The sequence below is a fragment of the Thunnus thynnus genome, chromosome 19 (genome assembly GCF_963924715.1).
Source record: "Thunnus thynnus chromosome 19, fThuThy2.1, whole genome shotgun sequence".
Classification (NCBI taxonomy): domain Eukaryota; kingdom Metazoa; phylum Chordata; class Actinopteri; order Scombriformes; family Scombridae; genus Thunnus; species Thunnus thynnus.
In genome coordinates, this window is record NC_089535.1 from 97,324 (window position 1) to 112,500 (window position 15,177).

The 15,177-nt window shown below is 45.2% G+C and overlaps 1 protein-coding gene across 4 annotated transcripts in view; it reads right to left on the reverse strand.

Annotated features, from left to right (window-relative positions):
- Positions 1-1,093: 1,093 nt before the first annotated feature.
- The window catches only part of fer (fer (fps/fes related) tyrosine kinase), a 35,649-nt gene continuing 21,565 nt past the window's right edge, over positions 1,094-15,177 (reverse strand). The window contains exons 12-21 of one of the 4 annotated variants that reach the window (XR_010924601.1): positions 14,359-14,565; positions 11,924-12,046; positions 11,573-11,629; positions 11,332-11,450; positions 6,972-7,066; positions 6,673-6,796; positions 6,029-6,183; positions 4,283-4,405; positions 2,251-3,005; positions 1,094-2,213 (exon numbers count right to left, since the gene is read on the reverse strand). Coding sequence is in view for 3 of the 4 variants with exons in the window: in XM_067573631.1 (XP_067429732.1) it covers positions 2,869-3,005; positions 4,283-4,405; positions 6,029-6,183; positions 6,673-6,796; positions 6,972-7,066; positions 11,332-11,450; positions 11,573-11,629; positions 11,924-12,046; positions 14,359-14,565 (1,140 nt within the window). In the remaining variant the exon portion in view is untranslated. Of the gene's footprint in view, positions 3,006-4,282; positions 4,406-6,028; positions 6,184-6,672; positions 6,797-6,834; positions 6,903-6,971; positions 7,067-11,331; positions 11,451-11,572; positions 11,630-11,923; positions 12,047-14,358; positions 14,566-15,177 lie in introns of those variants that run through there. The other 3 variants (XM_067573633.1, XM_067573631.1, XM_067573634.1) reach the window with 3 other exon arrangements.

A 15,177-nucleotide genomic window follows, 5' to 3' on the forward strand; every position in this document is an offset into this window, starting at 1 on the left:
TGATGTTATTCTGACTGCAGCCATGAATCAGAGAGTAAAATCACTATTCAACTATTAAAATATGTGTTTAGTGTCGTAAACGATCTCCGTTTGTTAGAAGCTCTGATTTAAAACCAGAAACACGGAACAATAAAATGTTTCTACTGATCTATAAAAATATATATTGATCTTTTTTACTTTTGACTTTATTGTAACTCGGGACTTTTGTCCATGTCGGGATCCTGTAGGAAGGATGACGCTTTATTTCCAGTGATCTGATTGGTCAGTGGTCGGGGTGTTGATCCTCTGAAGTTAACCCGTTACCATGGTGATGAACCCCGCTAGGACGTGAACCCTGAAAACCCAAAGTTACACCTGAAGTTACCTCAATAACCCCAAACCTGCTTCCTAGTACAGACCTCTGACCTCTGGTGACCTCTGGTGACCTCTGGTTTCAACACCTGACTGTCATTGCAGGGTCAGCTGTAAGTAACACCTGTTGGTTCATCACCATGACAACACAGCTGATTGAATAACAGGCAGGATGTCGGAGCTTCACAACCTTCAGGAAGCTGAACGTTTCACCTGAACTCATCTTGTTTCATCTGCAAACAAGATGAGTTTCTACTTTAGTGCGATAAAAGTGGACAATAAAGTTGTTTAGATTGTTTTTGATAAAGTTTCAATAATTTGATCAGAACTGCAACAATTAATCGATCCACTGAAAATGATTAATTAGCAACTATTCTGATAATCAATAAAGTCCAGATTCTTCAGATCTTTGACACATCTGATGACGTCATGGACTTCTGGAAACACTGATCCACATTTTTCAATATTTTATGGATCAAACAACTAATTGATTAATGAGAAAATAATCAACAGACTAATCAATAATGTAAATAATGGTTAGTTGCAGCTTTAATGAAGAAACTCTGAAATAATCAGAATCTTAAACTCATTTTCACATTTAGAAAAATAATTTTAAAGTCACAAAATATTAAAATAACGGCAGTGATGTCACACGGCAGTGATGTCACACGGCAGTGATGTCACACGGCAGTGATGTCATACGGCAGTGATGTCATACGGCAGTGATGTCACACGGAGCGTCTCTGTTCTTATGATTTGTTTTATTTTCATAATAAATGCTACAATAATATTTTCATAAAGAGCTTAAACAAATAAAAACAGACGATTAGTGTTTGAAGCAGCAAAAAGAAAAAAACAGTAAAAACATCTTTAGTTTATTTACAGTAACAGTCAGTAGGAGGCGCTCTGGAGCTCTGACATCACTAACAGTTAGGCTCCACCCTCTTACCATCAAGGAAGTGATGTTGACCAATCAGGACTCACGATTCATTTACACCTGTAACAACCACCTCGCTCTGTTTCATAGTTTTCATTTTCAAAAGCTCCAAAGTTATTTCAGTTACCATGACGACCAGGAAACGATGAGGAGGAGCTGCTTCTGCGTCGCCGAACGCCTCGACTTCAAAAACCTTCCGGTCAGAAGCGCCGACGTCATTCGCGGTTTTTTTCTGCTGTCCAATCAGATGAATTGAGAGGCGGGGCCATGACGGACGAGTTTCCTTCACTGCAGAACAACAGTCGGGCTGACGTCAGCTGATTCAGCGGTTGCCTGGCAACAATCGTTAAGTGCTGATTTTATTCATTAAACTAACGAGTCCCTTCGTTAACTTACTGAATTCTTCTCCCACATTTAACTCAAAAAATAACTTTTTAAACTTGTGGACAAGTTTGTTTTCATTTTCAATCCTTGAACTGGTCAAAAACTACTTCCTGAAAAACAAACCAACCCGACGCTGTGGTGGGCGGGGTCAGCGTGGTGATTGACAGCTGCTGTTTCAGAAACGGAGGATCATAAAAACACAAAATATAAAAACAGAATAAATAAAAGTAGAAACAATCAGTTTATATTCATGTAAAACATCAGCAGGTGAGAAGAAAACATGTCTGTTGCCATGGCGACTGCAGCTGTTTGTCATGTAAAGCTCACATACATGACCAGGAGTGTTCGTTTAATAAAACTGTGGGAGGGGCTTTAATCAGCTGACTGATGGATTCATCTAACGAGTCTCACCACCATCAAGCTAAACTCTTAGCACCGTTAGCTTAGCTTAAACTAACTTCCTGTCTGAGCGACACGTTAGTGTTCTCTGTTCTGTTTTAGTGTTCCGATGGCTACGCTAACCAGCTGCATCCATGCTAACCTGATCACCTGATCACCTGATCACCTGACAGGATCACCTGATCACCTGATCACCTGACAGGATCACCTGAACATTAATCAAAGGTCAGCTGGTTGCTAATTGCTAACAAATTAGCATGGACAGGAAATTGCACTTATGTTTATGATAGAAAACATTTTTAGACGCCAACAGACGTGACGGAGACGTCGGCACGTCTGTGTTTCTGAAAAGACGTCATCGTCACGGCAACCTGCTGACCACGCCTGATGTCTCTAAAACATGAAAAAACTTCTGCTGAAAATGTTACTGAACTTCCTGTCTGATGATGTCATCACTTCTTGATGGCGGCGAGGTGTCTGATGATGTCATCACTTCTTGATGGCGGCGAGGTGTCTGATGATGTCATCACTTCTTCTTGATGGCGGCAAGGTGTCTGATGATGTCATCACTTCTTGATGGCGGCGAGGTGTCTGATGATGTCATCACTTCTTGATGGCGGCGAGGTGTCTGATGATGTCATCACTTCTTGATGGCGGCAAGGTGTCTGATGATGTCATCACTTCTTCTTGATGGCGGCGAGGTGTCTGATGATGTCATCACTTCTTCTTGATGGCGGCGAGGTGTCTGATGATGTCATCACTTCTTCTTGATGGCGGCGAGGTGTCTGATGATGTCATCACTTCTTCTTGATGGCGGCGAGGTCGCGCTGCAGCTCGGAGAACTTGGGTCGTTCTTCGGGGTTGTACTGCCAGCAGCGCTGCATCACTTTGTACACGTCGTCGGGGCAACGCTGAGGACACGCCATCCTGTAACCTAGCGACCAGGAGGAGAGAGAAGTGGAGTTAATGTTGCCATGGTTACTGAAACACATTTAACGTTCTTCATGAAACTGAACAGGAACAGAAACTGTCGTTATTTTAACGGAGGCGCCGATTTAAAACCTGCTGCTACAACCTGAGCTCTCCCGTGACATCACTGACAACAGGGGGCGGGAAATACGGACTAGATCATCCGGACAAGTTCAGTCCAGTTGTGTAGCGAGTTCTGTCCGCCATGCATGGACTTCCTGTGTGTGGACGTGTGCGTTTATGGGATGTAAGCTGCATCCGGCTCTGACGTTCTGTGACTGTCAGACGGATCAGCAGGTGGACGATGCTGCGAGATGCAGCTGCATGGGTTTGTGCTGATGATGCAATCAAGACAATAATTAATGTGTGATGATGTTAAATATGTTAAACATGTTAAACATGTTAAATATGTTAAACATGTTAAATATGTTAAATATGTTAAATATGTTAAATATGTTGATATCGTGTCGCCGTGGCGTCCACAAGGTTGAAGAAGCATCTGGCCGCGCTACACTGTTTTACTTTCTAGCCTGAACACTGTAATGTTACTGACATCTACTTATTTTCATTCACTGAGTGTGTAGTGGATGGTTCTACTGGTACGTGTCATCCCAGTGTGTTTGGCCACTAGAGGCCAGTATTGCTTCATTTTGGACTGGTTGTCCAGCGTCCGTTTCAGATATACGACATGTTGATGTCGTCCACAAACGACCTCCAGTAAAGTATTCCGACAACGAGAGAGAACCCAGTCAGCGACCATCTCACACAGCGTCCCCTACAGTTTGAGTTATACTGGTTAAAAACCAGTCAGTTATGGAAAGATCACTGTTTGAGTTATACTGGTTAAAAACCAGTCAGTTATGGAAAGATCACTGTTTGAGTTATACTGGTTAAAAACCAGTCAGTTATGGAAAGATCACTGTTTGAGTTATACTGGTTAAAAACCAGTCGTTTCACGGCACTAAAATGTCCAGTTAGGGGTCTACAAGATGTCCGCTGCCCCCCCTCCGATAACGTCTCCTCCTGTTAAAATTGTGTTTATGTACCAATAGAACAAACCATTATCAGTATGGAAAACCAGTCCAGACCAGCAGCCTGAGGACGACTGGGACAGAATCCTGTTCAGTGTGTTTATTCATCTGTTTCCATCAGTCACAGTCGCAACTCGTTAGTGCTTTTTAACGAGTCTTTATTGAGTGACTCGTTAACTGATGTTAACCTGCTGCATCTCTTGCTGTTTACCTTTCTCCACCTGCTCTCGGGCCTGCTGATTGGTCATCCCAGGGTAAGGACACACCCCCAGGCTGAAGGTTTCCCACAGTAAGATCCCGTAACTCCACACATCACTCTCTGAGCTGTAACGACCTGCAACAGCCAATCACAGGGCAGCCAGCCAGTGTGAGACAGGTGAAGGACAGGTGAAGGACAGGTGTAGGACAGGTGAAGGACAGGTGTAAGACAGATGTAAGACAGGTGAAGGACAGGTGAAGGACAGGTGTAAGACAGGTGTAGGACAGGTGAAGGACAGGTGTAAGACAGGTGTAGGACAGGTGAAGGACAGGTGTAAGACAGGTGAAGGACAGGTGAAGGACAGGTGAAGGACAGGTGTAGGACAGGTGAAGGACAGGTGTAAGACAGGTGTAAGACAGGTGAAGGACAGGTGTAAGACAGGTGAAGGACAGGTGTAAGACAGGTGTAGGACAGGTGAAGGACAGGTGAAGGACAGGTGTAAGACAGGTGTAAGACAGGTGTAAGACAGGTGTAAGACAGGTGTAGGACAGGTGAAGGACAGGTGTAAGACAGGTGTAGGACAGGTGAAGGACAGGTGTAAGACAGGTGAAGGACAGGTGAAGGACAGGTGAAGGACAGGTGAAGGACAGGTGTAGGACAGGTGAAGGACAGGTTGCTCATCTAGGACAGGTGTAAGGACAGGTGTAAGACAGGTGTAAGACAGGTGTAAGACAGGTGTAGGACAGAGGACAGGTGAAGGACAGGTTCTGAAGGACAGGTGAAGGACAGGACAGGTGAAGGACAGGTGAAGGACAGGTGTAAGACAGGTGTAAGACAGGTGTAAGACAGGTGAAGGACAGGTGTAAGACAGGTGTAAGACAGGTGTAAGACAGGTGAAGGACAGGTGTAAGACAGGTGTAGGACAGGTGAAGGACAGGTGTAAGACAGGTGTAAGACAGGTGAAGGACAGGTGTAAGACAGGTGTAAGACAGGTGAAGGGCAGGTGTAAGACAGGTGTAGGACAGGTGAAGGACAGGTGTAAGACAGGTGAAGGACAGGTGTAAGACAGGTGTAAGACAGGTGAAGGACAGGTGTAAGACAGGTGTAGGACAGGTGAAGGACAGGTGTAAGACAGGTGTAGGACAGGTGTAAGACAGGTGTAGGACAGGTGTAGGACAGGTGTAAGACAGGTGTAGGACAGGTGTAGGACAGGTGAAGGACAGGTGTAAGACAGGTGAAGGACAGGTGTAAGACAGGTGAAGGACAGGTGTAGGACAGGTGCAGGACAGGTGAAGGACAGGTGTAGGACAGGTGAAGGACAGGTGAAGGACAGGTGTAGGACAGGTGAAGGACAGGTGTAGGACAGGTGTAGGACAGGTGAAGGACAGGTGTAGGACAGGTGAAGGACAGGTGAAGGACAGGTGCAGGACAGGTGTAGGACAGGTGAAGGACAGGTGCAGGACGGGTGTAGGACAGGTGTAGGACAGGTGCAGGACAGGTGTAGGACAGGTGAAGGACAGGTGAAGGACAGGTGAAGGACAGGTGCAGGACAGGTGTAGGACAGGTGAAGGACAGGTGCAGGACAGGTGTAGGACAGGTGAAGGACAGGTGAAGGACAGGTGTAGGACAGGTGAAGGACAGGTGCAGGACAGGTGTAGGACAGGTGTAGGACAGGTGAAGGACAGGTGTAGGACAGGTGAAGGACAGGTGCAGGACAGGTGTAGGACAGGTGTAGGACAGGTGTAGGACAGGTGTTACCATAGTTAAGAGCCTCTGGAGCCGTCCATTTGATGGGAATCTGTTTGAGTCCAGATGAAGAATAAACTCCGTCGTCTTCCTGTCGACTCATCCCGAAGTCGCTGATCTTCAACACGCTGCCCTCTCCCACCAGACAGTTCCTCGCTGCCAGGTCCCTGTCAGACAGACAGGTGAGAGATAGACAGGTGAGACAGACAGGTGAGAGACAGGTGAGAGACAGGTGAGAGATAGACAGGTGAGACAGACAGGTGAGAGATAGACAGGTGAGAGACAGACAGGTGAGACAGACAGGTGAGACAGACAGGTGAGACAGACAGGTGAGATAGACAGGTGAGAGACAGACAGGTGAGACAGACAGGTGAGAGATAGACAGGTGAGACAGACAGGTGAGACAGACAGGTGAGAGACAGACAGGTGAGAGACTGGTGAGACAGACAGGTGAGAGACAGACAGGTGAGACAGACAGGTGAGAGACAGACAGGTGAGAGACTGGTGAGACAGACAGGTGAGAGACTGACAGGTGAGAGACTGGTGAGACAGACAGGTGAGACAGACAGGTGAGACAGACAGGTGAGAGACAGACAGGTGAGAGACTGGTGAGACAGACAGGTGAGACAGACAGGTGAACAGGTGTTAATATTTACCTGTGGATGCAGTTCTTGCTCTCCAGGTACGCCATGCCGGCTGCAGCATCGACAGAGAAGCGAAGCAGCTGCTTGGTCTTCAACTCGTCCTTCTTCTTCCTCAGGAAGGACAGGAAGTCACCTCCTAACGGACACACACACGCTTCAGAACAACACACACTGACAGGAAGTCGCCTCCTAACGGACACACACACGCTTCAGAACAACACACACTGACAGGAAGTCGCCTCCTAACGGACACACACACGCTTCAGAACAACACACACTGACAGGAAGTGAAGTGACGGAGCTCCACCTACCGGGAACCAGCTCCATGACGATGTAGATTGGCTGCCTTTGCGTGCAGACGCCGATCAGTTTCACGATGTTCGGGTGGTCGTACTGCTTCAGGATCCTGCAGCCAATCACACACAGGCGGCATGTCAGAGCGGCCAATCACATGACAGCAGCCAGTTAAGCACAATTCAACAAAGACTCACAAAAACTAAATTGATTATCTCTTCTAAAAAAAACAGGTTGGAACCATTCAGATATCTATTTCTGCACTTTATGTCCATCGGAGTGCAAATCAATACTTGTATAGATTATTGATTTCAAACACGTCTTTTAAAGGTTCGTTCTGACAGTCAACATCTAAACTACGTCACGTCTCATCTCTAGTTCCAGTAATATCATGTTGTTGTGATAAATGTATTTGCTCCTCAGAGGTTCTTTTTTAAATAAACTGGTATTATTTTAAATGATTGATCCTCTGAAGAAATGTTTTTAGAAGATTTTAATTGTGCAGAAAATGACGTAGTAGATAGAAATAACAATGATCCTCACGCTGCTTCATACGACGTCTCAGGGATAGAATCATTTCTTTGTCCAGATTCCAGATTCCATCGATTTTATTGCTTTAAGCATCATTTTAATGTGTTTAAAGGGTGCAGAATAATACCTGCAGGTTTTACACATCATTCAATGCTTATTTGAAATGTTTTTGTTGCAAATATTAAACATAAAAGTGCAAACTGGCGTTTTAACGCTGCCTCGTTTATGGATGTTAATTTCAAAGACACGTTTATCTTCTTTAAGACGACGGCGGGATTATTACATATATGAATGATCTAGAGATGGAAATAGTAGAAACTCAGGGCTCAATAGACTCGACAGGAAGTCAGATCAAATTGAGATCATCAAATCCAAAAGAGCCGCGCTGGCTGATCTACTGGGAGCTGGAGCACTGGGAGCACTGGGAGCACTGGTCTGGCTACTCTGATGAACTCTCGTGAACAGACGTCCGCTGACTGAGCCTCCTGCTAGACTACTACAGCAGTCATGTTCTGCTGTAATCTCTCTAAGAAGAAGAAGAAGAAGTGCAGAGCATGGAGGGGGGGCGAGCCCCCGGGATCCATGGACGTCACGTGGAGTTCTTTAAAACTTTCTGTGCTGAGCTGTGTGATGACATCTGAAGCATCTTTAATGACACTTCATCACCACAGAGCTGCAGGAGAGTGATCCCGACACCCGTCTCTCTGTGCTGATTATAAACGGCTGTTCCTTCGCCAACAGGCCGAGACAGGCGATGATCAATCTGTGATCATATATCATGACTCATCTCTGGACTTGGAGACCGGTCTCTTCTCATTGGATCAGGAGAAGGCGTTGGACCTTTGGAAGCTCGGCTCCGGTTTCATCATCGCCATGATCAAAGTAATGTGGATGTTTGAAAGTGCGTAGAGATACGGCAGCGTTGTTCTATGTCAGGAACGTTGTCAGGAACGATGTCGGGAACGTTGTCAGGAACGATGTCGGGAACGTTGTCGGGAACGTTGTCGGGAACGTTGTCGGGAACGATGTCAGGGACGTTGTCAGGAACGTTGTCAGGAACGATGTCCGGAACGATGTCAGGAACGTTGTCGGGAACGTTGTCGGGAACGTTGTCGGGAACGTTGTCGGGAACGATGTCAGGGACGTTGTCAGGAACGTTGTCAGGAACGATGTCCGGAACGTTGTCAGGAACGTTGTCAGGAACGATGTCGGGAACGTTGTCGGGAACGTTGTCGGGAACGATGTCAGGGACGTTGTCAGGAACGTTGTCAGGAACGATGTCCGGAACGATGTCAGGAACGTTGTCGGGAACGTTGTCGGGAACGTTGTCGGGAACGATGTCAGGAACGTTGTCAGGAACGATGTCCGGAACGATGTCAGGAACGTTGTCGGGAACGTTGTCGAGAACGTTGTGGGGAACGATGTCAGGAACGTTGTCAGGAACGATGTCCGGAACGATGTCAGGAACATTGTCGGAACGTTGTCAGGAACGTTGTCGGGGACGTTGTCGGGGACGTTGTCGGGGACGTTGTCGGGAACATTGTCGGGAACGTTGTCAAAAACGTTGTCGAGAACGTTGTCGGGAACGTTGTCAGGGACGTCGAGAACGTTGTCAGAAACGTTGTCGGGGACGTTGTCGGGAACGTTGTCGGGAACGTTGTCGGGAACGTTGTCGAGAACGTTGTCAGGGACGTTGTCGAGAACGTTGTCAGGGACGTTGTCGAGAACGTTGTCAGGGACGTTGTCGAGAACGTTGTCGGGAACGTTGTGTACAATAGAACCACTGTTACATAAAACACTTGTACAGATGTTCTGGTTTCATCTTATTGTAACACAGAGCATGTTTTATCTGTTTTATCTGCTAACTCTGATGATCTTATTGTTCTTATTAAACAACAGGAAATTGACAAATTAGAAAAAATTGTGACCAAATTTGGAAACGTTTCAGCAGCAAAAGTAAACTGGGAAAAAGTGAAGTTCTGACAGTGGGAAGCTGGTCTTCTGGTCTTCTGGTCTTCTGGTCTCCCGACACAGAAAAGCAATGGTTTGAAATATCTTGGAGTTTTTCTGGGAGATGAAGATGAAGTGAAGAAGAGTGTTGATGGAGTAAATGGAAATGGCTTTTACCACAAATGGAACCTACTGGATGGATCACCTACTGGATGGATCACCTACTGGATGGATCACCTACTGGATGGATCACCTACTGGATGGATTACCTACTGGATGGATTACCTACTGGATGGCCGTCTGCAGCCTACAGCTTCTCTTTTTTGGCTTTTGGGAGAATCCTTGATACATGGATCCAGGTTGGATGTACAGGACTGGATTGCCTGCTGCAGGTCCTGGTCTTCATAAAACAGAGGCAGTGGCATCTCCACTTGGTTTCAGGTCTCATCGCTACACCAGGGACATTCTGAACTTGTGGATTAACAAACTGAGTGAAGAAGAACTGGAAACGCTGCAGGAACACAGTTCCAGATCAAAGTGAGCTGAGCTTTTCCTCACGTTGAACTGGATTTACTGGACCAGTTAAATATAAATAAATAATAGATAGATACTGTGTAAATGGTAAATGTGTGGAGAGACAAACTGAGGGTTTTTATGAAGCTCCTTTAAAGAAGAGATCAGCTGATCTCTGCTGGAGGATCTTCCTGTGACGGGCCAGAAACTGGTCTTCATTCAGGAAACGTGACTGTAAATGGTCCATAACTACTTTCATGTCTATATAAACGTATAAAAATAAGAGAAAATGCTTCTTGTGACGACTTCGTTCCTCTATTTGTGGCATTAGTGAGAGATTGTAGATTTCATGTTATGATAATATATTTAATTAATTATCAGTCCTGGTTCAGTATGAAATATCGTTTTGTACCTTTAGCTGAATAAAAAGTAATTTATTGATGTTTTTAACTGGAATGATGTTTTTATGATATCTGTGTAAATAAATACGTAGTTTTCATTTAGCTTTTCTTTATCATTATTCTTACTGGTGTGAGGACGCCACCGTGTGTTGGAGGAGGTGGCGTTTGACCTCCAGGGAGTCGGTGACCTCAGGCCTGCCGTCATCAACCACGACATCATCGCAACATTACGACGACGACTGGACTTCCTGCGTCGACTTACAGTTCACGGTGTCGATAAAACACGTATGTTGGTCTTTTAGGGCCTGATCAGATACGGCATCACAGCTCGGTCTGGCTCCGGTCCAAACTGGTCCCACTGCTACAGACTGCATGAAGATTAGCGGGTCAACACAGCGCTGCAGCTGTTAGCAGCAGGCGAGCCGTCGGCGTTCTACAGGCTGCTGTCCTCTGGAGGACATTCACAGTCTAAATACATCTAACTCTTCATTTATCCTGCTGTCAGTCAGACTTTCAACCAGCTGCAGATGAGGACGAGCACCGGATGATCTTTGACGTAAAGATTTCTCATGAAAAAGGGATTTTCTGTTTTTATTGATGTGTTTGTTTTCTCTGTTTGTTTGTTATTTATTAGAACGTTTTCATATCGTCTGTCGGTGAATCCTGGTCTTAGATTCTTGTTTTAATGAGTGAAGAGTCCACCACAAATTCCCTCTTTGTGGGACAATAAAGTTAATTTTGAATGAATAATTATTAGGCTAATATAAAGAATAATCTAAATAATAATATTAAGAATAAGAGCAGTTGAACAGTAGCTGCTGCTGTGTGACGAGGACACAGGCGCTGCTACTTCACTAATCTATTCATTTGGTTTTCTATTGATTTTGTAATTTTCTTGTATTTGTTTTAAAGGTTGTTGCAGCTTTTAAATAACAACTTTGTTTTTGAAGTTATTTCCAGGTTATGTAGATGTGAAGCTCACCTGGCCTCAGACAGGAACCTGATCTTCAGCTCTGGAGGTAAATCTTCTTTACACGTTTTGACGGCGACCGGCGTTTTGTCGCGCTGCAGGGTCCCTTTAAACACCTCACCGAAGTTACCCTGGCAACCAGCGAACAGCAGAGCATGATGGGACACGCAGGCAGAGAGACACTCTGTTAACAACTGACAGAACTGTGCTGTGATTGGTGGACAGGAAGATAGGAAACAGGAAGTGAGGTCACCTTTCCCAGTAGCTCTCCCAGCGTCACATCCTCGTGGTTCAGGATCCATTTTTTATCCTGCAGAGAGAAAATCAACTCAACAGCTGTATATACTGCAACAGCTGCATGTACTGCAACAGCTGCACGTAATGCAACAGCTGCACGTACCGCAACAGCTGCACGTAATGCAACAGCTACATGTAATGCAACAGCTGCACGTAATGCAACAGCTGCACGTACCGCAACAGCTGCACGTACCGCAACAGCTGCATGTACCGCAACAGCTATATATATATATATATATTAATATATATATATATATATGTTAATATATAGACATGTATGCATGTATAGAAATGGAGGAATGGTTGCCTTGACGACCGGGTTGAGCAGCACGACTCCAGACTTCTTGGTGATGACCTGTTTGGTGGAGAAGTGATGCTCGATGAGCTGAGGGATGGTGGAGAAGCCGGTCCCTTCGAAGCGGTACTGACTCTATCAGAGAGAGAGAGAGTTCACACTTTACTCCATCACACTAGAAACATGTCTTATATACATGTAAACAATACTGTATAAGGTTCACCTGATGTGTGTGTATATGTGTGTATATGTGTGTATGTGTGTGTATATGTGTGTATGTGTGTATATGTGTGTATGTGTGTGTATATGTGTGTATATGTGTGTATATGTGTGTATATGTGTGTGTATATGTGTGTGTATATGTGTGTATATGTGTGTATATGTGTGTGTATATGTGTGTATATGTGTGTATATGTGTGTGTATATGTGTGTATATGTGTGTGTATATGTGTGTATATGTGTGTGTATATGTGTGTGTATATGTGTGTATATGTGTGTGTATATGTGTGTATATGTGTGTATATGTGTGTGTATATGTGTGTATATGTGTGTGTATATGTGTGTATATGTGTGTGTATATGTGTGTGTATATGTGTGTATATGTGTGTGTATGTGTGTATATGTGTGTATATGTGTGTATGTGTGTGTATATGTGTGTATGTGTGTGTATATGTGTGTATATGTGTGTATATATGTGTGTATATATGTGTGTATGTATATTGGCTTCCTATAAAATCCAGAATAAATTTAAGATCTTTCTCACCTACGAAGCTCTTACTGGTAAGAAACCATCATATCTCAAAGAGCTCATAGTACTATCCCACTACAACACTGCGCTCCCAGTACGCGGGCTTACTGGTGGTTCCTAAATTGGTGATTCTCTGTCAAAAGGTGTTGCCATGACAATTGAATTTCGAAGCCTTATAACTTGACTCCACGTGGTCTGACCTTCTCCAAATTTCATTTGCGTGTTAAGAGTCCGGGTCTGAACACATGGTCAGGCCCGTGTTCAGTGACAGTCATAGCGCCACCTACTGGCAACAGGAAGTATCATGCGTCGTTCTTTGTTGTTTTACTCCGAGGAAATTTGGCCGACGCACCTGAAATTGACTCAGCTAAGATATAAGACCTTGATGATGCTACATTCTGAAGCTCATTACCTGTAATCAAACGCTGTTGCCATGGCGACACATTCTTTGCCACGAAATACGATGCTGTTTTTGAGTGGCAACAAAACTGGACACACATGTCTGGAGCGACACCAGTTAAAACCCTGGATAGGGCGTTTTCCTTTCCCAGCAAAACTCCGGGTGTTACGAGGGGGAGACGCGACGAAGGACATGCTGTCCCGAGGGCTCCAGCTGGAGGTTATGACACCGGAGGAAAACTGGACGGAGCGGATTAAACGACTAACGTGGTCGTCGGGCGGTGCGAAGACGGGCCGCGGGACAACGGAGACACGGCCGGGATACCAACAGAAAGTGCAGCCTTCAGGAGAGACCGGCGTTCCCGATGAAACAACATCAGCTAGAGGCAGAGACTGAACCACAGCTGGATGCTTCAGGAGAGACCGGCGTTCCCGATGAAACAACATCAGCTAGAGGCAGAGACTGAACCACAGCTGGATGCTTCAGGAGGTGGAAACAAAACAGTGCAATCAGTAAAAAAATGAAGATGATGATGTCTGAACTGGGATTTGTAGACATTTGATCTGAACCCCACAAATACAGATTACACTTACTGTTCACCACCACACAACATTTACACAAGGATTGATTACTTCCTGATAAAGACAGGTATAGAGTATCTGATCTATCAGACCATAACCCTCCTTACTGAACACTACGTCTGGCCAGCGGTTCATCTGCAGATGAGGACACACGAGGAGGAAATAGTGAAGGAACTTCAGACGTGTTTAGAGGATGATGACGATGGTGAGGTGTCTCCGTCTGTGCTGTGGGATGCGTGTGAAGCCGTGATGAGAGGGAAGCTAAGATGAGACAGCTTCAACTAAACACATTAAAATCACATCTAAAGATCTAAAAATGAGATTTACCAGATCCAAATAAACGGCCCGACGTACTCGGAGGCGCGAGGGCCCGTTCAACGCTGCTCGCAGCTTTAATTATTATGATTGTTGTTATTCTGCCCCCCCCCCCCCCTTCTCTCTCTCAGCCCCCCCGGTCGGGGCAGACGGCGCCGCCTAGAGTCCGCCCTGCTGGAGGTTTCTACCCGTTAACGGAGAGTCTTTCCTGCTGCTGCTGCTCGTGGTTCGGTGTCGACCTGCTCTATGTGAAAGTGAGATGACTTTTATTGTGATTTGGTGCTGTATCAATAAAAATTGATTGATTGATATAAAATACTGCACATATACATGTTTATAAATAAGATGCTGAACGTTTGCCTGGTTGTGTGTACATATGTTTTATTAAAGCGTGTTTACGTACGTCGGCGTATTGGATGATGAAGTGTCGTCTCTGCTCGTCAGAAAACACCGACAGGACGTACTCGCCCGGTTTGCCGTGGCTCTCTCTCACCAGGAAGTCTCCCTGTTGCCGTAGTAACTCCTGAGCCTCGGTGCGGGGGATGGCGCCGTGGTACCACTCCTGGTCCGCCAGGGGACGCTCCGACGTCGGGATCACATCAAAGAACTGCTGCAGGAAGCAAACAGAAAACACGGGTCAACTCGAGGTCCACTTACTAACTTTCAACCACGTCTCAGTCTCACTTTGTGTTAACAGTCAAGTTTGAATTCAATGAGCTTTATTGACAGTTCACATGTAAACACAGTCAGTCAGTCATTATCCAAACCAATAATCAATACGATCAATACACAGTATACTGAGGATTCCATCCTCGTCCACGGAGCCGCCATGTTGTACCGCCATTTTCTACAGTAGCCCAGAGCGGACAAACCAAACACTGGCTGTAGGGGGGGGGGGGGGGATCAATATAACCCTGTTAACCCTGTTATATAATGACAGAAGAATTAAAGGGTTTGTTGAGAGTTTGAAGTCATTTATAAAACTGAAACGTTTAAACCAAAATAAGTAAAAATAATCATATGAGGACACATCTGATCCACAGAAACATCCTTTAATGTCAGACGGCTGAACGTTTGTTTGTGATCAATATCTTGACTGTTTTTGAACGTCATTTTTATTCTGATCGAGATATTAATGTGAAGACAGACAGTGAAGTAAATAAGAGACCAAGCTAAAAGCATCTGTTTGATCAGCTCTTATTAGTGGAAACGTTTCAGTCGT